Below are 24467 nucleotides of genomic sequence, written 5' to 3'. Positions count from 1 at the left end.
ATGACCATATAAGATCTCATTTATTACAAACCAACAATGTCTGTGATAATCACTGGTTAATGTCAATTATTAAGCACCAACAGCCAATTTCTCTCCTACTAATCGGTTCACCTCTAACCTACAGTTGACCAGAAGCGATCTGTGACCTTCATTGAGGCTCAGTCAGAGCCAACAGCTGCCCCAACAGACATACTTCCTGCCACAGGCCAGCCACAGGGCTGCAGCCCAGGGCCATCCAGGAAGCCAGAAGGAACTGACAAACCAGTGCTCACATCCTCGCCGGCCATTGTTGTTGCAGACCTTCACAGCGCGTCTCCCAAGCAGGTGAGGGCGCTACAGAGGCAGCAGGGCCTGCACCTTGCATCCTTATTTGCAGGAACCACTTAGATGTGATATTCAGAAATGAATAATTTCTTTTGAATAATTAAGTCTGGGTCTATAACATGTTATTGCCCAAACAGATACTATTTTTGCCATTGTGAAAAAGAAAATCTATATAAAGTGTTTGGTCAATAATGTATCTATAAATAAGAAGGACCAAGAGATGTCTTTAGTGGAAAACTTTATGCTTTCTACTAAATTAAGAAATAATTTTTAGCCGGGCGGTGGTGGCGCACACCTTTAATCCCAGCACTCGGGAGGCAGAGGCAGGCGGATCTCTGTGAGTTCGAGACCAGCCTGGTCTACAAGAGCTAGCTCCAGGACAGGCTCTAAAGCTGCAGAGAAACCCTGTCTCGAAAAACCAAAAAAAAAGAAAAAAAGAAATAATTTTACAGTAATTTAAGAAATATTTTTCATCTGGAATAATCTCTGACAACAAAAAGTTCCTGCACAGTTGTAACCTTTTTCAAGTAAAGCATGTGACGTTACCAGCTTAGATGACACCTTCTCGTAGTGCTATTAGTATTATTTTATTTAGCTTTTATGAATAAATTTTTTCTTTTCTTTTCCCCTCTTTTTTCTGGAGGCATGGTTTCTCTGTGTAGCTTTGGAGCCTGTCCTGGAACTCACTCTGTAGACCAGGCTGGCCTCAAACTCACAGAGATCCTCCTGTCTGCCTCCTGAGTGCTGGCATTAACGGCATGTGCCATCACTCCCAGAATGAAAGAAATTTCTACAGGTACCATATTCTGATGTGATAGTTAAAGAAAACAAAGGGTAATATTAGCATACATATTTGCATCAATAGTTAAAAGGAACTGTAGCAATACTTTATATCAGTTCATTTTTACAGATCATAAGATATACATGGGCCCTCTCCCCCCCCCCCAAAAAATCATTTATATATCAATGGATAGAAAACCAATGCTTTGAAAGCTGGAAGCGCCCTTATAGATCATCCCTGAGACAGGAGTTAGGGCATGGATTCACCTTTGAGTTCTTGTCCAATCAGAGCTACATAGCCGTTTTTATGTTCTTCTCTGGTCCATGATGTTATGATCCTTTGATGACAGAGTGAGCCCCTTCTTGCTGAAGAAGAAGAACAAAAGGAGGATACAGAAGTACAAGGTGCTGCTGTACACAGTCCCCTCTCCACTCAACTCTCAGACCCTGATGACTTCACTGGCCTTGAGACATCCAGCCTCCTACAGCATGGTGATACTGTCCTTCACATCAGTGAGGAAAATGGCATGGAGAACCCCCTGCTGTCCAGCCAGTTCACTTTCACTCCTCCTGAGCTGGGGGAGAAAGATGCAGCACCAGACAAGTCCCATGTTTAGGTCTCTGTCGCAGGGGCAGTGCACAGGAGACTGCTGACAGGAAGCCCTTGATGGGAAGGGTTAATGTCAAAACAGCAATTTATAGCCAGTGGGCGGCATTAAGTCTGAGTAGATTTTGCTGTCAAAGCTCTTTATGTGTCATTACCACCTTAAAAATCAATAGCTAAAAGTCTTTAGTCATGTGAAGATCATAAAAACAGGAATGGGGGGAAGAGCCATTCGACTTCACATTCTGTACACCTTGCTTTGAGCAGTTAAGAATATATATAAATACTATCTCAGACAGTTGAGAATATGTATACTATTACAGACGGTTGAGAGTATATACTATTACAGACGGTTGAGAATATATACTATTACAGACACTTGAGAATACATACTGTTGCTTCCCTCATAAGACTACTGACTATATGTTCTAAAGAGGAATGCAGTCTTTTAAGATACTCACATTATACATTTCCTGAAAATGTTTATATTTATAGTTTCAAAAACTTTACATTATGTGGCTATATACATAGCAACTCACATAAAAACAACCAACAAAAAAAAAAATAATTAGGTTGGAGACACTAAATTACAAACCTGGCAGTTATTTTTGTTTTGGTCAACAATATATCTAGGAATTAAAGGAACAAAACACTATTTTTTAGAGCTGTGGACTTTTCAAAATTTATTTTTAACTGTCATTTTCACTAAATGCTATAAATCAAAATTCTAATGCCACAGACCATTTCATATCACCTTAGACAGAATATTCTAGGAATTCTCAGATATGATTCTGAATTAATAACATAGACAGCTATATAAAAAGCTAAATGTAAATAGCATTGCTTGAAAGAGATGGCATTCCTACTTCTAGCCTCAACTACATACAGCAGTGTCTAAATTGGATCTATTGGGAAAGGGGATTATATTCCCTTACAGTCCTTGTGCCTGCCCCTGAGGGCATATTTTCATACATTAGAGTTAAGTTGTTAGAATTAGATCGGAAAATAATTTTTCTCAGTAGTCAAATATTTTATGATCCTTAAGAGATCTCAGTTAATGAGGAAAAATACAGAGTAATCAATTTCTTCATAGACTCAGACAGCTTGTATATATCACAAACAGGGCTTTAACTTGAAGTGCAGTTACTTCAAAAAATAAAATAAAAATTGGAAGGCTTGTGAGGCCAGTACTTAGATTATTAAAGGGCTGGGCATCGTGCAGTTCAGAAATGCTCTTCAAAAGTTTAGCAGTTTACATTAGAGAAATGTTACATAACTACTAAGCATTGAAAGAAATACATACCTACACTGGTATGGGTGTGTGTATGTGTGTGTGTGTGTGTGTGTGTGTGTGTTAGTCTTCAAATAGAGGGTAAACAGAGTTTGATTGTGTGGAGATGAGTTTAAAATATATTCTATATGCTCAAATGTTGACTATGTTGTCTATGAAATGTACATGTATAAAAAGAGGAGACCTATCAATCCAACAAGTCATAAAGGAAAATGATTCTTTTTTTGGTTTTCAATGACAGGGTTTCCCTGTAGTTTCTAGAGTCTGTCCTGGAACTAGCTCTTGTAGACCAGGCTGCCCTCGAACTCAGAGATCCGCCTGCCTCTGCCTCTCGAGTGCTGGGATTGAAGGCGTGCGCCACCACCGCCTGGCTAGGAAAATGATTTTTAGAATTGTTTATTAAATAAGCATAGTTTATATTGTGATTTATAAAATCAAATATATTTTGGGACTATGGCCCCATTCACAAAGATAACAAAGGTATCTATAAATTAATTAGAATAAAATTTAAAATCACCCAGTTGAGAAAGTCAAGGTAGTATCACCTCCGGAAATAAGTATGGGAAATCAAGGAGATAAATGGACCTCTTTTATGTGCTATAACATCTTCACATCGTTTATACTTAATGCTGAGTTTATCCCTAAGTGCAGAAGCCAACATGCAAGTGGTTTTCTGGTTCTAAACTGATGTATTTTGCCTGTTAAAAACTATGCTGCTCATTAGCATTAGAGGCCTTATGTCTGGTACGTACAAGTGTCTGAGTTATATGCGTCTATGTGCTTTGTTCCGGTTTTGGGATTCTTGAGTCAAAATCTCTATAATCATGTCAGATATTTAAGAAATGTAGGGGGTCAATGAATTGTTAAATACTCAGTAATAACCCTAAATACCTTTATATATTTCAAATGTGCTGGGCTGTTTGAGAAATGATTTTACTGGTCTGTCTATCTTTTAACCTGACTCCTTCTCTGTCATGTATGGAAGTCTGTTAGAAATTTTTTTAATAAGCTAAGTAGTGTTTTATCTTGAAAAAACAAAAAAGACTTGTCCACTCTGAGAAATAGGGACTTACAGAGTGGAAATGCTCTCTCTCGTGTTGGGCTTCTGAAATTTTGCAGATGTGTGCATCTATACCATTTATGGTGTCCTTAAACGTGTTGAATGTAATGTGTTGAATGTTTATGTGTGGTGACTAAAGTATCTATATGTATGTGCATAAGACTGTCACAAGATGTATTCTCAGGAATACTATTACCTGGAGTTTGAAGGAACAACTTAAAGAAAAACAGTTTGGGAAGAGAAGAAATAAGTTTGAGTTAACTGACAATCTTTACAATATTCAAAATGTGACTAAGCACTAATTATCACTTATGATCAATATAATATTAGTAAAGTAAAATAGATTTATTTCTTAATATATGCTGCTTAATCATATTTATTTCATTCAGAAGAAGGATAAAACAGGCACTTACTTTCGCCAGGTATTAAAAAATGACATTCAATGAAGATTGGTCCTTTGGAAAGTGACTTTATAGAGAGACGTTGGAAAAAAAAACATATCATCCATGATAGTTGGTAGAGATTTATACTATTCAGATTAAAGCAATTTAAATCCTGGATGAAGATTCTTCTAGAACAAATACTTTATTTTCATTTTCAGCATTCACTGCTTTCTATAACTCTATTAAATTACTTGATTCTTCTGACAATGAAAGTGAGTTACTGAGTGCCTTGGGATAAGTCACTGAGAACTACAGTGTCAAAGGGCACAACTGGGCACATGGCAGTGCTGGAGGCAAAAGTTGGTTTGCATTGAGCCTCCATGAGTAACTTAAGACAAGATGGCATTTCTCTTTTAACATCTGGGTTTTTTTTAGTCAGTTGAAGAAATTTCTCCATTTTGCTGCCCACCTCCTAGAGTTTCTGAGGAAATAAGAGTGTATGTACAGAGATCCATATGGAAGAAAGAGTTATAGAATTATAGTCTAAAACACACATTAAATACCTTCCTGGGATTACGCAGGATACTTTACCAGAGTCCCACTGTTCCTCTGTAACCTCACACTTCCAATTCATGGCCTTGTGTCTCGGCAGTGAGTAAAATGTCCCACTCCCTCATTTACTTTTGTGGGTCTCAACTGCAGCATTTCAGAAGCAAACTCTGATTTGACACTCAGGAGAATAAAAACAAGTTGAGGGCAGAATGTATTTGGAAAAGTTTATGATAAATTTATTTATATTATTTAAGGATCATTTAGGATCATAAATCTATGTACCTCCATAATATTTTAATAGTCACTGTGACCATGGGATTAAAGTCCTTTATTAGCCATTTTTGTAGGTAAAAACAAAGGATTGACTACACAGCCAACTTCCCTCAGATAACTATAAAGTCTGTTAGGAATACTGAATGACCAAAGAGCATGGAAAAATGCATATGAATAAATACTGAGATGTTTATGAAAGATATTTATGAAAGATATTGACTTCTGTGTTTGAATATGCACATATAATAAAATAAATCTAAAGGTATTTAATGTTCTCCAATTTCATTTCTCTCCTTTGGGAATGGGTTAGCTCATTCAGGATCATTTTTGAAGACTTGGTGTGTGCCTTCTTCATCTCTTGTTCTTCATACCTGTACTCTATGCCTGGCCTAACATCACCAATCAGTCCCCTCCACTTCTATATACAATTGATATCTACCTACAGGCACTTCTCCCACCTTTCAAAATAAAGCGCAATGTAGGAATGGAAGACAGGTAACCAATTTAACTTCACTGCCCAGATAATGACCTGCTGGAATTCTGGTAGTCCGTGTCAGAACATTAAAGATTTGATTGTCCTCTGTCTGTGGCAATAGAAACCATGGCATCTAAATTAGCATCAGCTATGTTTTGAATAAAATTATAAGATACCCTATCCTTGTCTTTTAGAAATTACTTTTGTCGAATCCATTATTATCTTCATATGGCCTCATATTTCTTCCTGACCCAGACTCTGGACACATTTGGCAGTAGGACACTTACCCATTTCAAGAATTATGGCCGAACTGTATCAAGTTTGTCTACTCCAAAGGAAGTAGGGCCATGGAAGCCCAAGAAACTCCTACACTCAGCAGCCACCTGTTCTCACCACCTTGACCAGGGAACATCACGGAAGAGGGAAGCAAAGGGCTGTGGGAGCTGGAGGGTGGGGAGTGCTATAAAATGCTGGCTATGGGGTGTGACAGGACTGCTTCAATTCCGAGTGCACAAGCAACTGTGGTTACCTGCACAAAGTCTGCAGACACACAAACATATTTAAGTAGGAGAAGGATTAATTAGGAAGAAGAAAAGGGTTAGCACGAGTTGAAAGGGTGCACGAGCAGGTAACCGGGGCTATGATCACAAAATAAGGTATACATGCATGCAATAGTAAAAAAAAAAATACATTTTGAAAACAAATTCCTACACTGTAGGCGGTAGTCTAGCTGATGGGCCCGTTGCCTTCTTGCACTATACTCAATAAACTATCTTTCCTTACAAAACGGAGAAGCTGCTCTACTGAGACGAAAAATCCAAGACGGGAGGCAAAAGGCCCGCCCCTCGCCACCCATCTGACAGCCCCGCCCCCAGCGGGAGGCGGGACTTCCTCGCCGCAGGACCGCGGCTTCCGGCAGAGTCCGGAAGAGAGTGCGGGGTGGCAGGGGGCGGAGCCAGTGCGGCGCGCCCAATCGGGACGAAGTCTTCGCTGGCCCGGGCTCTCGTGGGCTCACTCGCTCTAGGGAACCGGCACCATGGCGTCGGGCTGCAAGATCGGCCCGTCCATCCTCAACAGCGACCTGGCCAACCTGGGGGCCGAGTGCCTGCGCATGCTGGACTCGGGGGCCGACTACCTGCACCTGGATGTAATGGACGGGTAACTCCGCGGGGCTCGGGGCGGGCCGGCCGCGCGGGTCGCGTCGCTGCACCTCAGCGAGCGCCTGTTGGGTGCACGGCTCCCCTTTGCGACGGGCGGCCTCCCGGGTCGCTCTGCTGAGGGCACCGAGCCGGCCCGGGCTGCCTTCGGGGCCCGGTCCCCAGTCCTTCCCCACCCCCAGTGACCTGTGACACTAGGGCCCGGAAGCCACCTTCAGGAGTCAGGGCATTTCTTTCAGAAGCTGGCAGAGAAACTGAGGCTCGGTGCGACCGGCACGACTTGTCCAAACTCAGATAACTAGTCCGCGACAGAGCTGCGAGACAGACTCGTCCACGGTTGCGAGCTTGACACCTGTATGTGATCCCTAAGTCCGACCACTTGCTGACTTGTTTTAGACAAGCCGCTTCAGCCCTCACTGAGGTTCGGTTGTAGTGTTTGGAAAATGGAAGTATTATTGATAATAGAACGCTTCCGCGTCTTTGGAAAAATGAAATGAGCAAGCCCAGGGCCTGACGTGTAACAGATTCTCTACAGTTGTTAGTCGTATCGAATAACCTTTCCAAGTCTGATTTTTCTGTCTATTTTCTCTTCAGGCACCCTGCTCTTCAGGGAGGTCAGATTTTTGTAAGTAATTTTGAAGCACTGTAGTTTTAGCTTTATCATGCTCAGAATCAGGGTCCAAGTTTCCTAAGTCGGTTATAAAGGGAGAAATAGACCTGGACCCAAAGGAGACCGTAAGACTTGTTCAAGATTACAGAAGATTGTGACAGACTTGGAACTTGAGTCTTCTTGGCTTTGACTAGCATTTCCCACCGGAAGTTCCACGCTGAGTTTATCATTCAGTATCATTCAAGCCATGGGTTGAGATAGAAAAATAAATTTATTTCAGATAATCAAACTCTGTTTGCTCTCAGTCACATCGGCAAATATGTGTTATTTCCAAGAGGTTAGTTTGTTTTTTTTTTTTTTTCTTGTTGGGGTGGAACTGGGGGTTGCTGTTCCTTTTGTTTTTCAGACAAGGTATATGTAAAATCGAACTGGCCTCAAACTCTGAATCTTGCCTCAGCTCCCCAAATGCTAGGATTGCAGGCTTGGGCCATCACACTGCCATGCACCTTTTTAATGTCACGGGCTACTCTGTAGCAGGTCTTTCTCCTTTTGCTCTCTGGTTAAGTCTCGTTTTAACACTCACTGAAAGCGGTCCACTGAACCAAGTGTGTACCATAAAGATTGTGGCAATGTTTTTGGTGCCTGAGAAAACTCAGGGGTTTCGGCATGGGTCAAGCTACAAGTGTAGCTCTGAGCCTGCTTATGCAGAATGATGTATGGAGAACACTCCTTTTCAGTTTGCTAATAGGAATATTGAATAGTAGTACTGAGAAGCACATGACATTCTGGTCTAGTACTTTCTTTTAAACCTTCTTTTAAAACTTCCTTTATTTTTTAAAATTGTAATATAATTACATTGTTTCTCCCTTTTCCTCCCACTAAACCCTCTCATATACTACCTCCTTGCTCTCTTTCAAATCCTTGGCCTCTTTTTAAATTAATTGTTATTACACATACACACCCTAAATACGAAACCATGACCTGCTCATCTGTATGTTACTTGTGTGTACATTTTTAGAGCTGGCCATTTGGTATTGTGTAAGACTATGTCTCCTGCTCTCAGCATTCCTTAGTTATCTAGTTCTTTGTATAGGGCTAGGAACCTGTGGGCTGATCAGGTATTTTTTGAGGTTAATGTTTTGTCAATGAAGAGTGAGGTATAGTGCCATGTTTCATAGCCAAAAAAAAAAAAAAAGGTGGAACCAAAATACAGGCAATGTAACTATGTCTCAAAGTGCTTTCTGCAAGGCCTGAACTTCTACAGAACCCTTAAGGAATTTTTTGTACTTGGTAATTACAAGTTTTAGTTACTAATCTTCAAGTAGTAATTTATATTTGTATTATTTTCTCTCTCCTGATGTCTGTCTCTTGTTCACCTTGGTGTCTGAAGTAAAGCTCTGTGCATCCATGTTATTATTGCTTAGTAATAGCAGGGAGCATCGCTAAGAATAATTACCTTTGTCCCTCCCAGAAGACCCCCCCCCCCCGGCAGATGTGAGTTTAGTAAATAATAAATAAGGCAAGAGGGCAGACTTTTTAAAAAATTGTTCTACTCTTGCTGGGAAGCACTGGCTTGGGAAATCTAAATTCTTCATGTACAATTTTTATGCCTTTTTAATCTTTACCAACTTTTTTTTCCTTGAGTAAAAGCTGTTTCTAGTCCTCATTTGCAAAAGAGGAAACCAATTTAGAGAAGTAGAGCTTCTCTCCCATCGTCCTGCCTGAGTAGACAAAATCTGAAGGAGCTGGTGTCGGCCACCTCATTTGCCACGTGGTGCAGTGTTTCCAGGACAACAGTACAAAAGTGAGCCATGGGCTCCCTTTACAAAGGTGGTCGGCCTCAGAATAAGTGCTTCTCTTTTCCACGTCACCTCTCCCCACCCCCACCCCAGTTTTCTACCTGCTTAAAACTGAATTTATCTAGAAAGTAAAAAACTGGGCTGGGAAACACTAGGTGGCCAGACACACGTATGGTTTAATATCTAAAGTAAAGGGCAGATTTATTTTCTGCAAAAACATTTTGAGGAAAATACAAAACACATCATGACAGGATGGTGGCTGGAACGGGCTGATCCCAACCATGGAAGCAGAGCAAATATCTCCATCTAAACTAGTCTTTAGGATTTTAAATTGGGGAGATTTCACCTGAAAACTGGATTTCTGACTTGGTGTCAGAGCTTTGGCATCCATGTTGTGTTTTCTGGTACGGCCATGATGGATCAGCTGGAGTTGTGCTAGGCAAGCACCTTTAACCAGTCCTACATTTCCTGGTGCCTGTGCCTTACCCCTTTGGCCGGTCTCATCTGCTCTCGTGCCTTACCCCTTCCGGCCGTACTCGTCTGCTCAGTTTTGCTTTTTAACTTTGCCAACTGCAACTGGCTAGTGACTCTATGATTTCTGATTCACAGGAAGATTGTTCTCTGGTTCCAGTCTTGTGCTAGTGACTCTATGATGCCTGATTCGCAGGTAGATTGTTTTCTGGTTCCAGTCTTGGTACATTTTATACCGACCTTAATCCTCTTACGGGCTTGTTTGTTGATTTGTCTGCAGTAGACTGAATTCCAGGTATCACTAAGTGAAGTATAGCACTGGTGATGTGATGAGAGAGGAAGCTTGTGTTCCTGCGTTTTGACAGTCCCAGCGGAATCCCAGCAAGCCCCTGCTTAAGGATTGAGTTCAAGGAGGGAAATGTCACAGTAGAATTGTTATCAAGTTGACTTTTCTGGTGAATTCCTTTTCTTTAGAGTGAATTCATTTAGAATTTTTTAGTCTGGTAAGAGATCTTTGAGGCATTTGATAAAAAGTCATGTTCTTGGGTCTTTGGAACCTCAGGAGCCCTCATGAAGAAGCTGTAAATTCCTTGATAGTTGGTGGTGTCAGGCACTTCCAAGATATTTGGTTTCATGCCTGAGTTTCTGTCCTTGTTGGTTATGGTTTAGTGACAAGCCTTTAGTTTTTTTGTGAGCATATTGATACATTTTTGTGCTCCCGAAAGTTAGTGAACCCAGTTCATTGAATTATCACCAGGAACACAAACACAAATTGCTCACATAAGTTGAGAGTGGTTTTTATTGTTACATTTGTGTTTCTCAACTAAGTTTGTACTTATTTGCTTCTCAGCCTGTCTTTTGTCACTATATTTATTTCTTAATAAATAAGACATAAACTGAGCAGACTTAATTTCAAGGCCACACAGTAAATTAAAAGAACAGTATATGCAATTAAAGACTTTGTGTGAAGTTGTGGAATCCGTTGGGATTGCTGCCTGCTTACCTGACCCTTATTTCTACTGTAAGTAACTTAAGTGTGTCATCGAGCTCAGACAGCGACTGCCATTAGGCAGGCAGTAAAATAGTGTTCTAGATACTAGAAATGGAACCACCAAGGATCCGTTGGTGAGGGAACTCATCCACACTGGTCCACTTGTGCTCGGGACTATCCTGCATGTGAGTTCCTGTCCTCTCCAGGACTGCTGTTCTAGCTGTTATTGTCCTGGCAGGTGAATGCCATGACTAAGACTGGACTTTGTAGTGTGTGTTAACTCCTGCCGCCTGCACTTACTGATTGTGTGACACAGGGCTGCATTCCCTCACCTGCAAAATACAGGTACTACCTGTCTCACAGGGTTGCTAGATTTAAAGTTTAGTGAATAGGAAGTATTTGGATCTTAGACTGTAAGTTTTTTATAAGCACTTACCCTGCCTGTCATCTAAACTTGCAGCTTTAACCATAGCTTACTCCCTTTTACCCTCCTTGTATCTAATCATTGTTGACAGACACTCTTAGTTTTGCCTGTCTTTTTTTTTTTTTTTGAAACTAATTTCTTAGTATTAATACCTCTGCTGGTTTGCCTGAAAATGGTCCCCATAGACTCATAGGGAGTGGCATTTTTGAAGGTGTCGCCTTGTTGGGGGAAGTGTAATACAGGGTTTGAGATTTCAGAAGGTCAAGCCAGGTTCAGTGGCACTCTTATTTTTTTCCTGCTGCGTGCCAATCCAGAGGTAGAACGCTGGCTGAGCTCCTTCTCCAGCACCACGTCTGCCTGCATGCCTCCATGCTGATAATGGGCTTGGCCTCTGAACCTGCAAGGCAGCCCCAGTATGTGTTCTCCTTTATAAGAGTTGCTGGTCATGGTGTCTGCACAGTGATAAAACCTAACTAAGACAATGCCTCTTCTTTCCGTCTTGCAAGTTGTTGCTCAGTCTGTCTTCATGCTTCACTGTATGTGTTTTATTACTTGCTTCTCGCCCTATTTCCCCACTTGATATTTATAGGGCAGTACACTCCAAACACCTGTAGTCAGCATTGGACACCCTTAATCTGATAGAACCTATGCCTGCTTTCATCAACAGCCTTTTTCCCTTTGACCTAAACTTGCTTATTTCTGCCTTCACTTGTGTTTCAGCCATTTCTGATGCTATACATCTCAACATTCCATAAGTCCTTTGATCTTCTAAAGTAGAATGCTCTGGGATACTTGCTTTTTTTTTCTTAATCTTTTGCCATTTTCCTTCTTCACATTGCTATACGCATTATTGATTGGCTTTTCTTAAAGCCCAGGTTTCAGGAAGTAGCACTGTAGTCTATTTCTTACTAATAATGTAGCAGTTGAGTATGAGTGCCCTTCCATGTGTTTTTTCTGAGAATTCACCTTCTTCCACCCCATCGCTCTATTTGGAAAGAGCTTTCTAGGCTGGCAGGTAAAGTGAGAGCAGGAAAGGGGTACAAGTTGAGCTTCTCTCATCTAAAATGCTTGTGACCAGAATTGTCTCAGATTTGGGTTTTATTTGGATTTTGGAATATTTGTGTGTGCTTTATAAGTTACTTTGGGATGGGACACTGGTCTAAGTTCATGAAATTCATATATGTCTCGTGAAACTTTTATGTACAGTTCTTTTTATTAAGGTAGGATCTCTGTGTAGCTGAGGATGACCTTGAACTCCTGATCCTCTTCCACCTCTAGGTGTTGGGATTACCATGAGCACCATCACACCAATTTACCATCTTGTCTGTTGTGGCATCATATTGGTGCTCAAAAAGTCCCTAGTTTTATAGGATTTCAGATTAGGACTGTTTAGCCTGAGCTTTTTATGTTCTAGACTCTACAATGGCATATGTCACTTAAACTCACAGACCATTGACGAGAATTATCACAGGGGCTGTCTTGGGTATACAGGCAGCTAGGGAGTGCTCAGTTGGCTTCCTACTGTTAACTGTCCTGCAGCTGAGGGTCTACTGAGTTGTTAACACTCATTCCTCTATTGCTAATGAGATTGGATTAGTGATAGAAGGGAGTGTATGAGATTGTAAAGGTTTTGCCTATTCTTTATAAAACACAGGACTTGCTGCACCCAATATAGGATGACCTACATGAGGGAAAGTGGTTTCCTAAAGATGTAAATGAGCAGGTGATACGATAGAAGGTGAGCTAAGAAGGTAGAAGGTTCTAAGTGCTTTGGGTTGGTGGCAGGCTAACTTAATTCTGTTCTACAGATTACTAACTGACTTCTTTCAGGATGTCAGTTACAATGTTCCTGAAACAGAATGTAAACAGTATTTATTTTATTAGTCGGAGGTATGGAGAACAGTACAATATCTCGGGTGAACTATGCTCTCAATATACTACTAGCTCTGATATGCATCACGTTATTTTTTTTCCAGCACAGCTTTATAAAATTGCTTTAAGTCTTTGCCTTGCAAGAATTTTCTATTAATTAAATTTAGTCATTTATTTTACATCCCAATCCGTTTCCCCTCTCTCTTCATCTCCCTTCCCCCCTCCCCTTTAACACCTTCCTCTCCCCCACCACAGTCTACTCCTCCTCTCTTTCTGTTCAGAAAGGGGCAGCCCTCCCATGGGTATCAACAAAGTGTGTCTTATCAAGTTTCTGTAGGACTAAGCTCTTCTTACTGTTTTCAGGCTGGGAAAGACAGACCAGTATGAGGAGTAGGTTCCTAAAAGTCAGCCAATGCATTAGGGACAGCCCCTGCTCCTACTGCTGTGAGTCCCACAAGTAGTCCAGGCTGCACAACTCATACCTATGCACAGGGCCTAGGTCAGTCACATGCAGGCATCCTAGCTGTCAGTCCAGATTCTGTGAGCTCCTTACCCCAAGCCCACCCACAAGATCTCTTCTATTTTTCTTCCCCAGGAGATCATGTGTCACCCCTTGAGCCCTCATTACCTAGCCTCTCTGGGGCTGTGGATTGTAGTCTGGTTATTCTTTGCTTTGCTTTATATGCTCTATCCACCTGTGAGTGAGTACACACCATGTTTGTTCTTCTGGGTCTGGACTCAGGATGTTGGTATTTTTTTCTAGTTTCATCCATTTGCCTTCAATTTTTTTGATGGCATTGTTTTCTTTATCCATTGTTCAGTTGAGGGGCATCTTACTGTTTCCAGGCTCTTGCTATGCAAAGCTGCTGTGAACATAGGCTTGCAAGTGTGCTTTGGGCTGACTGAGCTAATATGTTCATAGCAGTTTTATTTGTAATACCAAGCTATTTTTTAATGGTTATTGTTTAAAGGGTTTAAATAAATTGTCATTCAGTGTTGTGTGATTGAAGTGAATTAGAGGCAGGCTCAGGACTCTGTATTAGAATCCTTTAATAACTAGTGTGTCACGAGCAAGTCAGAAATGTTTTGTCATCTTTCCATTTCTGCTTGCCATGACTTATGACTTATAGACTTGTCATTATGAAGATATATGAGACAGCACACATTAATTGTAAGCCCGATCTTACCTGGTTACTTTTGCCTAATTTTGTCTAATATTAAAAATGTTAAGAATTATATGGGAAAAAATTGTCATCCCAAACATTCCCTTGTTTCTTTCTCAGAAAGCATATTGATAAATGCAGAAGTGAAATTGAAAATGTTCTCAGAGTGAGATTTATTTGTTTGTTTTGTAGACATTTTGTTCCCAACATCACTTTTGGTCACCCTGTGGTTGAAAGTCTTCGAAAGCAGCTAGGCCAGGATCCTTTCTTTGGTAAGTGGGTTGCTAAACATTTAAAATTGGTTACATTGCTTAAATAAAGGAAACAGAGGTTGGTTGATCAAGTTCATCTTGCACCTTCTCCTGTTACTTCCTGTGCTGGGCCTTCATTAGCTTGCTCTTAGCAGTCCACACTCCTTCCCTTCCCTTCGGCTGTGAACCTGATTCTACCTAGAAAAACTCTTACGCTGAGGGCCTCATTGACAGTCCTCAGAGAGGACTTTCTAAGCAACTGGTCCAAATTAACTTTATCCACTTTTCAGTCTGTTCTTAGAACTGACTATAATATGATCCATGAAGGGAGGGCTAGAACTCAACTTGTGATTTTCTTTATGATTTATTTATAAATATATATTATTATTTACATATTATTTATAATATATAACTTATTTATTTGGGTGTTTTGCCTGAGTGTATATGTGTGTGTGGTACCCTCAGAGGCCAGAAGAGAGCATTGGATTCCTTGGAATTGGAGTTACAGAAGGGTGTGAGCCACCGTGTGGGTGCTGGGAACGAACCAAAGTCCTCTGGAATAGAAGCTCATGCTCTTAACTGATGACTCTTCTCTCCATCCCCAACTTTCTTCAGGCTAAGCAGACATTACATTTAGTATGACTAGAATTAAATTTATGATTCAACTAAGTGTTCCAGCACCCAGTTTATTTCTTTCAAATATGGTCTTTGCAAAGATAAGTTTCATTTCATGGAATAATAAATATAGAGCATTTTTGTTTCTTTTGCAGGAGGTTGGTTTTTGTTTTTCTTTATAGATCCCTCCAACCTAGAAGTTAATTGAACTGAAATAGAATCAAGTTTATAGTATTTTATGTAACTTGTATAATTAAGCAAAACTTGTTTTTGTTTTTTTGCCAGTAGAACATTTTATAAAATGCTCTAGCCGAAATGTTCAGGTGATAGTTCTAAAACCCATATTTAACTATTTATATTAAAATAAAAATTTGTTTCTCATTTGCAGTAGGCATATTCGAAGTCCTCAGTAGCCACGTGTGTCTGTTGACTATTGTCAGTAGTGCAGCTACGGACACAGCTGCAAGCATGTCCAGCCTTTTGACATGCAACGTTACTGTCAGTGACAAAGTTCATACCTGAGAATCACACAGTTGAGTTACAAAAACTAAACAGAACTAAACATATAAAGTAAGTTTATAGTTTTTGTTGGCTCTAGCCATCTGTGCCTGGACATACCTGGGAAAGGATTCATCCATTTTCAGAGGATTAAAAGAATGTGCATTATTGCCTCATATCTACCAACATGTTCATCTTTTTAAATTTTATGTACTTAAATATAATCTTGATTATCTTAAAAATATTTTGGGGGAAGGGAGTTTTTAAATTAAGTTTCTTCTTGAATCTGCTTGTATTGCGTACATGACTTTTTAAAATTAAATTTGTTATCTTGATTATGGGAAATGATGACCTAAATCCCACATACTGTATGGCTCCCACATACAGCAGCCACACATCCCACTGCTCTCTTTCTCTTTTATTTTGGCTCGTGTTCTCAGTTCTCACTATTCCCTATATCTTCTGTCATCAGTCTTTCATTCTTGTAATACCACTGCCCCACCTTATACAATCTACATTTTCATCCTGGATTCAGGCAGACATGGATGATGTGTACATGTATATAAATTTGCTACTTAATATTTTAGAAAATTTGTTCAAAATAAGGATGAATAAACTATTAATACTTGGAGTCTGAGGCTTTTTTTACTTCTATAGTTTAACAGTTTGATTTTGTTGTTGGATTTTGGTTGTGTGACAGTTGATGCATGACTGGATTTTAAGAAGTAGACCAGGGCTAGAGAGATGGTTCAGCAGTTAAGAGCATTTCTGCTCTTACGGAGGATCGGGACTTGGTTCCCAACACCTACATCAGGTGTCTCACAGCCATCTGTAACTCCCTCTTCAGGCTTCTGTGCACACCTGTACTTATGTGTTAATATCCACACAGAGAGACATATATACATAATTAAAAGTAAGATCCTTAAAAATAAATAAATAGGTAGTCTGTCAGTTGTATATAAAAACCTCTAAGGTTCTGGGGTTTTGTTGGTGGAACTGAGATCAGAACTTGAACCTTGCACATGCCAATTTGAACCACAGCCTTTTACTGTTTTAAAAAATCTTTAAAAATGTTTATATGTATTTGTGTGTGTGCATGCATGTGTGGGTATGCATGTGGTACAGTGACACAGTGCACTTGTGGAGGGAAGGTCAAAGAACAGCTTTCAGAAGGCATTGTCTACCTTCCCCACTTCTGAGGCAGGGTCTGTCTTACTGCATACTCCACTTATCTGGCCTGAGAGCTTCCTGGATCTTCTCTCTCTACCTCCCATCTCATCATAAGAGAGCCGGGACTGTAAATGGGACCACATTGCTATATCAGCTTTTCATATGGGTCCAGGATCAAACTCAGATTGTAAGGTGTACGTGACCAGCACTTCTAGCCACTCTGCTATCTCCCTAACCCTTCTTTTACTTTTGAGTCAGGCTCTCCCTAAGTTCCTCTAGTTGACTTAGAACTTATTCCGTATCCCAGGCAGGACTTGAACTTGTAATCCTCTTGTCTTAGTCACTGAAGATGCTTATGTTCCAGGTCTGTACTATCTGATCCTGCTATTTTGAAAGCTCTGACCTATACAGTCTTAGTTTTGAGTACAAAAACCAGCTAAGAAATAAACTAACAAGAAAAGTCTTTATTATCTAAGGTAGTGGTCTGTATTGTAGGGAACCTTAGAAACCCTCTTTAGCTCATTGATGAGGTTACAGCTATTTTCGTAATACTAAGACATAATCTGTCATTGTCCATGCTGGTGCTGCACATCAGTGGTGAGTCTTCTGGTGTCATAACTGAGTCAGTGATGCAGTGACATTGGATTCCTTCTGTAGTGACTGTACTTCACTGCTGTGTGCATACATACAGTATGCATCTTTGGTGAAGCAGTGTAGAATTTTTTTTTTTTTTTTTTTTTGGTTTTTCGAGACAGGGTTTCTCTGCAGCTTTTTTTGGAGCCTGTCCTGGAATGAGCTCTTGTAGACCAGGCTGGCCTTGAACTCACAGAGATCCGCCTGCCTCTGCCTCCCGAGTGCTGGGATTAAAGGTGTGCGCCACCACCGCCCGGTTTAGAATATTTATTTTAATAAGTTTGTCTTTGAATAATGTCTTGTTGATTATCATGTGACAGAGTAAGAAGAATGAAGCACTTCTGCTGCAGGGTGTGGTGGCACTTGTCACTTGGTGACGTTTCTTGGGCCAGACAACTTGCACCATTACATGACCTAAACTGGCTGCTTTTCCCAAACACCAGTTTCTTCTTGGGAAAAAAAACAAAAATGACAGCTAAATTGCTTGTTTTAGAAAGTGACTGTTTTACCGACTTTCTTTTTAACTAACAAATTAAATTTGCCACTTGAAAGAAAATACCTTGTGTTTGTTACCAAAGAGCTTGTAAGAAGAAACTGTGGTATTAGGAAGCTGCTGTGTTCTGTTTGCAGCCACACCTAGAGATAGATGCTCCTCATTGTATTACAGGGCTTTGTTCCCACAAATACATTGTAGAATGAGACATCATAAGTCAAAAGTGCATTTAATATGACTAACCTCTAACATCATAGTTATGCCTTGGCTACTTCAAATGTGCCCAGAGTACTTGGATTTTTATCACCTGTGTCTAGAAGACACTTCCCATACACTGTGCAATTTTGTGGGGGAGGAAGGATCTCATAACTCAGGCTGCCCTTGAACTCTTAAATCTCCTGATTCTACCTCCAAAGTAGTACAGGATCATGTTCAAGACTATGCCTAATGTAGAGCCAGGGTTATTAAACTTCCAGTCTTGACTCCTTATTCCCTGAGAAATATTTACACAGCCCTGGGTATACAGATATATAAAATAAGCATATAAATCATATTTATTACTAGTAATATGGTATACAGTGGTTGATTTTAAAAAGATTTTTGGTGTACATATGATTTCACCATTTATTAAAAATTAATGCAAACTTGCATACTACCAAGATGTGCTTGTTTTTTTTTTTTAAATATTTATTATGTATACAACATTCTGTGTGTATGTCTGCAGGCCAGAAGAGGGCACCAGACCTCATTACAGATGGTTGTGAGCCACCATGTGGTGGCCGGGAATTGAACTCAGGACCTTTGGAAGAGCAGGCAGTGCTCTTAACCACTGAGCCATCTCTCCAGCCCGATGTGCTTGTTTTTAAATAAAGAATATCTTATCTGGATATTTGCTACTGCAGGATATAGCATCATTAATGATTGTCTTACACACATGCATAACTTATAATTAGACTATGACATTTTCTTCCTGTAATACTTGCAGCAGTGTGAGCTGATCCTCGGAGGAGGCACTTATGACTTGTCCTCTTGTCACCATCCTTGCCCTTGTGCTGTGCTACTAAAGCAATTAGACAACAGGCGCCAGATAACCAGAGGATAAACCTGTTTGTTACGTAGGCTTGACAGCCTCAGTTCTAACCTTTTTTCCCATTGTGGAAAGAGAAAATGAGACTCCCAACATTGTCCTCTGACTTCCACATGCATACTATGGCATGCACACACTTGTACTTACACATATGTCATGCATACACACACACAATAATAATAATTTTATAGAAATAAAGTCAGTCATAAACACTGGTGCCTGGACATTGGATGTGACCGCTTCAGCCAGCTGCCAGGTTGTGAACAGACAGTAGTACATAGTGTGTGCACCAGAAGGATGACTCAATGAGAAGGCTGGTTTGGGCCACACAATGAAAAACTTACCAAGTGTTTATTTCTGTAACTTTTCTGTTACATATTTATTTTTAGACCACAGTTGACACCAGAAAACTTGCAAAATGAAGCTACACAAAGTAAACTGCAAAAAGCAGAACTTCTGTACTTTCTCTTAGTGCTTCATGTGCTAATCAGTACTTAGAAAGGTCTAATGATATAACAACTGCACAGCTAGCCAGTATCAGGCAGAGAGTGCTAACTAACATTTGTCTGAGGACTGCTGATCTTATAACATGTTTTTGTTAGTTTAGAAATGTATACAGTAATGCTGGTATATAAAGGAGTTATTCTCTTAACTCCTTTCCAAGCTTTTGATTTTTATAATCTTAGTTAAATGTGTGTGTGATGACCAAAGACCAAACCAAAACAAACAACAAACAAAAACCCTGTAGTCTGACTTCATCCTGTGAGCTGGATGTTCCTCTCAGTAATGGACAGGAGATGTCTTTTCTTCCAGATATGCACATGATGGTGTCTAGGCCGGAACAGTGGGTAAAGCCAATGGCCGTGGCAGGTGCCAATCAATATACCTTTCATCTTGAGGCAACTGAGAACCCAGGGGCTTTGATTAAAGACATCCGGGAGAATGGGATGAAGGTAAGTCGATGGTAGGAGTCATATTTTATACCAGTGCTTGTCAAAGATTGAAAGATAGGTGGGGGAAAATGACAGGGAAGCGAATGGATGTGTGCAGCTGGAGTCCAGTATTAAAGTATAAAATGTTTGTAAGCTATTATTCCACTTACGTTTCTGAAGGTCACTACCCTAGAATCATTCACATTTAATGGCCATTTTATCTTTAAAAGCAAACAAAAATAATGCTAGGCCCCTATCTGGCTTGAGTGTGTCACTGAGAGAGGGAGTAGATACACAGGGTCAGTCCCTGAAAAAGAAGCTATTTGTAATTGATGCCCACTGGCAGGGAGAAACTAGTTTTACAGTGGAGTTTTACTGGTCTACTAGCCATACTCTAGGGTGGGCACAATCCCAGGAGTAGTTGGCCAATGCCAGAAGAACTCCATGTTTTTGTTTATTTGGAGGTAAGCTTGTGGGGGGTTTATCTCTTTTTTGTTTGTTTGTTTGTTTTTTGTTTTGTGTATGTTTGTATGTTTGGTTTGGTTTTTCGAAACAGAGTTTCTTGGTGTCTCTAAACCAGACTGGCCTCAAAATCAGAGATCCACCTGCTTCTGTCTCCTGAGTGCTGGGATTAAAAAATTAAATTTAAAGAATGTGTATTTAAAATATACATGTGCCACCACTGTGGCCAGGCACGTGTATTTTTTTTTTTTTTTTTAAGCAAAAGCAGGAGAGACTATAAAGTTGGGTGGGTGGGGAGGAAGTGGGAGGAGTTGAGGGCATGATCAAAATATATTGTAAGAAAAGTATTTTGGGGGTTAAAAAAATCAAAAAAGGAAAATAAATCCAAATCAAACACTGATGTCATACTCTGAATAATTTGCATACTCTCTTTTGTAATTTGATTTAAAAAAAAAGTTGGTCACTATAATCCAATAGGGAAATGATGTGCTATGGCATTTGTCTGTTGCAGGTTGGCCTTGCCATTAAACCAGGAACGACAGTTGAATATTTGGCCCCATGGGCTAATCAAATAGATATGGCCTTGGTAATGACGGTAGAACCTGGGTTTGGAGGCCAAAAGTTCATGGAAGATATGATGCCAAAGGTAAAAGAAATACTCTGTTCTGGGGTTAGGCTTTTATTATAAATGTGTATTCAGTAGACATAACTGTACCATGTGTTATTGAGACATGCCTAATTTGGAGATGAAGGAACAGAGATGCCTTCAGATACTGTAATACACTGTGATAGGTTTTAAAATAAAATCTAATATTTTAACTATACTGCAAAATTTTAAAACTTACTTTTATGACCTTGGGTCACTTGAGAGTTTTCATTAGAGTCTTTGCAAAGCTATTACATATTGAATGTCATTTGCTAAACTACTTTTATAAACATAATCTGCTTCAGTCTATTGAAAGTGACCCCCAATAATGTTATGTATGTGCTAAGCTTGTGTCAGCGGGGACGCTTTATGTGGTTGTTTGCTTTCCCCTGCCTGTCCACTGGAGGAGTCACTGTTTCTTCGTGTATGTCTAGGTTCACTGGTTGAGGACCCAGTTCCCAACTCTGGATATAGAGGTGGATGGTGGAGTAGGTCCTGACACTGTTCAGAAGTGTGCAGAGGTGAGATGCCCTCACTGAGATTGCTCCTGGAGAGCAGTCTGCGGGACAGGCTTGGCACCACAGAATTGTCCAAGTGGATGTTTTTCTTGGGAAAATATTTTTGGTTCAAATGTAGGATTGGGAAAGTAAAGAACAAGAGAGCTTCTAAATACATAAATTGTTAAATAGTAAACTCTAGTTTCCAGAAACTGTGTTGAATGTTAGCTCTTCACAAAACCATTAAGTTCTTTAAAAAGATACCTTCTTGACTGAAGAAAAATAGAGAAATTTAACTGGCCTAACCATGCTGCTCTTAGAATTTAAAAGTGGTAGCTACCTGTTTGCGTCTTATAAGAAATGACTAGATCTATTTCTGTTGAAAATCAAGGCCTAGTTCCCATTTGCCAAGCTAAGCCTGTTTTGTCTAGGGAGCTACCCTACTTAGTTCTGTTCCTGGTTATCACAAGGTGGCAGCCCTGAGAACTGCAGGGGACTAGAGGTCACATGGTCACTAGTTGGCAGCCCTTCCTGGAGAACTGCAGGTGATTATAAGTCTCATGGTTCATTTTTATTCTGCCAAATTACAAACCATAGAAAGCTTGGCAGTTACTGAGAATGCAGACACGGGAGGAATGTGAATTGTAAGTTCCAGGTCACCATGGGTTACATGATAAGACCCTAGCTTTAAAAAAAAAAAATTGTCAGTAAGTATTTTGAAAATGACTGGACAGATGATCACTGAGCACATTACCTATTAGATCCTATTAAGTTCTGCGGTGCTAGTCCTGCTCAAATTAAGAGACATTTTAGTCAATAGTCCTATAGATTCTAAAGAATGATATTGGAAATAGACACTCTACTATAAGGTGACTGGGTCTCACTGGAAAAATTTCCTCAGCATGTGATTTTCCAGCTTCTAACAGTGAATTACACAACAGAATGGGTTTCCCTCAACTCAGATCACAGGCCCAGAGCTATATTTGGAGTTATCTCATTTGAGCTTTTTTGAGTGTTCCCCTTAACCTCCATTTCTTTGCCTCCACATTTAAAAATGTCATCCATGGAGAATTTCCTAAAGCATTGTAAGCCATGCTGGAGTCTAAGAAAGCATAAAGACACATTTTTACATTTTTTCTGACACAAAATGACAGGACACCAATGTTCCCAGTGTTTATGGATGGCTCCTCATTTCACATTGACTCCCTTCAAACTTCCTAGAAACAAACAGCTACAGTGTCTACAGGCCTTAGTGTCTGGGGTCATTGGTATGCATTAGGAAAGGCCCAAATGGAATTGATGATCTAAAAGTTCAAAGCTCTAAGTATTGGCAACAGTACTGTGTGCATCTTAGGACTAATTAACCCACTGGTTCAGTGACTTGGTAGACACATTTACAAATAATTGTGTGGCCTTATTTATAAACATTTTCCCTTCATAACTCAGTGAATTAGAGTGCTGCAGTCAGCTTCTGGGAAAGCTCTGGCAGAGCCAAGGGTGGACAGGCTACTCCAGGACTTCTGTATTGTTTTCTTCCATGCTAATATAGCTGTGTGCTTCTTGCAGGCAGGAGCTAACATGATTGTGTCTGGCAGTGCCATCATGAGGAGTGACGACCCTAGATCTGTAATCAACTTACTAAGAAATGTTTGTTCAGAAGCTGCCCAGAAACGTTCTCTTGATCGATGAAGTCACAGGAACCCAGTTTCTGCTCATGAAATCTTTTTTACTGGAAAAGAGAAATATTAACTACCAAATCACATTGAATCGAATTGAAGCAGTGCTGCATTCCAGTGATTAAAATCAATTGTACAGGATGTTCAAGAGGTTAGAAATAACTCCCTTTTTAGTGATGCCATTTAGAGATTAGCATGATGAAATATTCATGTTTATATTGGGAAATGATTTTTGTAAAGAGTGAAAGTATGGTTTTATGATTACAGACAGAAATGTGTCTTAGTGCCTAAAGAGGAAAATGAGCTACTATGAAAACCATTTTTCTGTATTTTTAAAAAGAATGTTCTGTTATTTCCCCAGTTTACTCCTAAAGCAGATGACACCATATTTTCTTTGTTGTGTCATTTGTGGTTTGTTGATGTGCCTGAGAATGTGAATGGAATGGGGTGGCATGTCATGGCCTGGCATCTGAAACATTTCTACTTTTTCATCTTACACTTGGTTTATTAAAAACTTTAAAAATAATTTTTGAAGCCTAGGGTTTCTGATATGTAAGCACAGACTTTATCAAGGTATTTTCTTTTTCACAACACACTATCCAGTAATTCCTCCCTGCCCCTGGTTCTCACTCGGCCCCCATGAGGGCTGTGAGATAATATGTGGTGATGGTATAGTCTCTCTTGGGAGCTCCACTGGGTTGAATCCAGGTTTGCCCCATTTTAGCTCACCCAACCTATTTTCACTACCAACTCATATATGTTGAATGTGTTGAGAATTAAAAGCATAACATGATATTGTAAAGCTTATAGTTCTACTCGTAGACTGTAGGGGATGTGTATGTTTTGTAAGTTATTAAGCACTTTGATTGTGCTTAATTAACTCTTAGATTGTCCTATAATTGTGAGGCAGGTATGTTTTGGGCTGGTACATAGAAAGGGTTCAGTAAGAGGGCTTTCTGGTATGTCCTACTGCTCTGACTACAAATAGCTCCCAAGAGGTGGGTTAGAAACAAGAAAGGTTCTTTACTTTTTTGTTTTTAGTGTAACTGTACCATCTAGCAGAGTCAGAGTGAGCCAAAGATACTCTGGAACTAGAGATGTGACCCGGAGGATGTACATATAATTTCTAAGAAAGAAGAAGCAGGCTAAGAGAAGACAGGATACAGACTTCATCTATGAACTAAGTATTAATAATAAATACTTAGTGTTCCCAGTTACCAAGAGACTGGAAATACATATTGGCATCTTCACACTTACTCTTGAATATGACAAGAACAC

General features: G+C 40.0%; 2 protein-coding genes across 6 annotated transcripts in view; both read left to right on the top strand.

Moving 5' to 3' along the window:
- The window catches only part of Unc80 (unc-80 homolog, NALCN channel complex subunit), a 163437-nt gene extending 157905 nt beyond the window's left edge, over window positions 1–5532 (top strand). For all 5 annotated transcript variants that reach the window (XM_038338762.1, XM_038338760.1, XM_038338759.1 and 2 more), the window contains 2 exons: window positions 125–324; window positions 1455–5532. In XM_038338762.1, the coding sequence (XP_038194690.1) occupies window positions 125–324; window positions 1455–1721 (467 nt within the window). In that variant the 3' untranslated portion in view covers window positions 1722–5532. The remainder of the gene's footprint in view (window positions 1–124; window positions 325–1454) is intronic.
- Window positions 5533–6708: 1176 nt separating this feature from the next.
- On the top strand, window positions 6709–23715 carry Rpe (ribulose-5-phosphate-3-epimerase). The gene is made up of 6 exons (XM_038338411.1): window positions 6709–6900; window positions 14422–14501; window positions 19790–19929; window positions 20882–21016; window positions 21451–21537; window positions 23080–23715. The coding sequence occupies exons 1-6, from the start codon at window positions 6779–6781 to the stop codon at window positions 23200–23202; spliced, it is 687 nt and encodes a 228-aa protein (XP_038194339.1). The 5' UTR covers window positions 6709–6778; the 3' UTR covers window positions 23203–23715.
- Window positions 23716–24467: the final 752 nt, after the last annotated feature.

The sequence above is a fragment of the Arvicola amphibius genome, chromosome 8, assembly GCF_903992535.2.
Source record: "Arvicola amphibius chromosome 8, mArvAmp1.2, whole genome shotgun sequence".
NCBI lineage: Eukaryota > Metazoa > Chordata > Mammalia > Rodentia > Cricetidae > Arvicola > Arvicola amphibius.
Note: the sequence above shows the minus strand (reverse complement) of the source record. Positions and strands in the feature narration are given on the sequence as shown.

Excerpts from the sequence above, each read along its gene's own strand:
- Rpe (XM_038338411.1), top strand. The coding sequence starts at position 6,779 with ATGGCGTCGGGCTGCAAGATCGGCCCGTCCATCCTCAACAGCGACCTG. Across the intron at positions 19,930-20,881 it reads TCCGGGAGAATGGGATGAAG|GTTGGCCTTGCCATTAAACC; the intron begins GTAAGTCGATGG and ends TGTCTGTTGCAG. Across the intron at positions 21,538-23,079 it reads CTGTTCAGAAGTGTGCAGAG|GCAGGAGCTAACATGATTGT; the intron begins GTGAGATGCCCT and ends TGCTTCTTGCAG.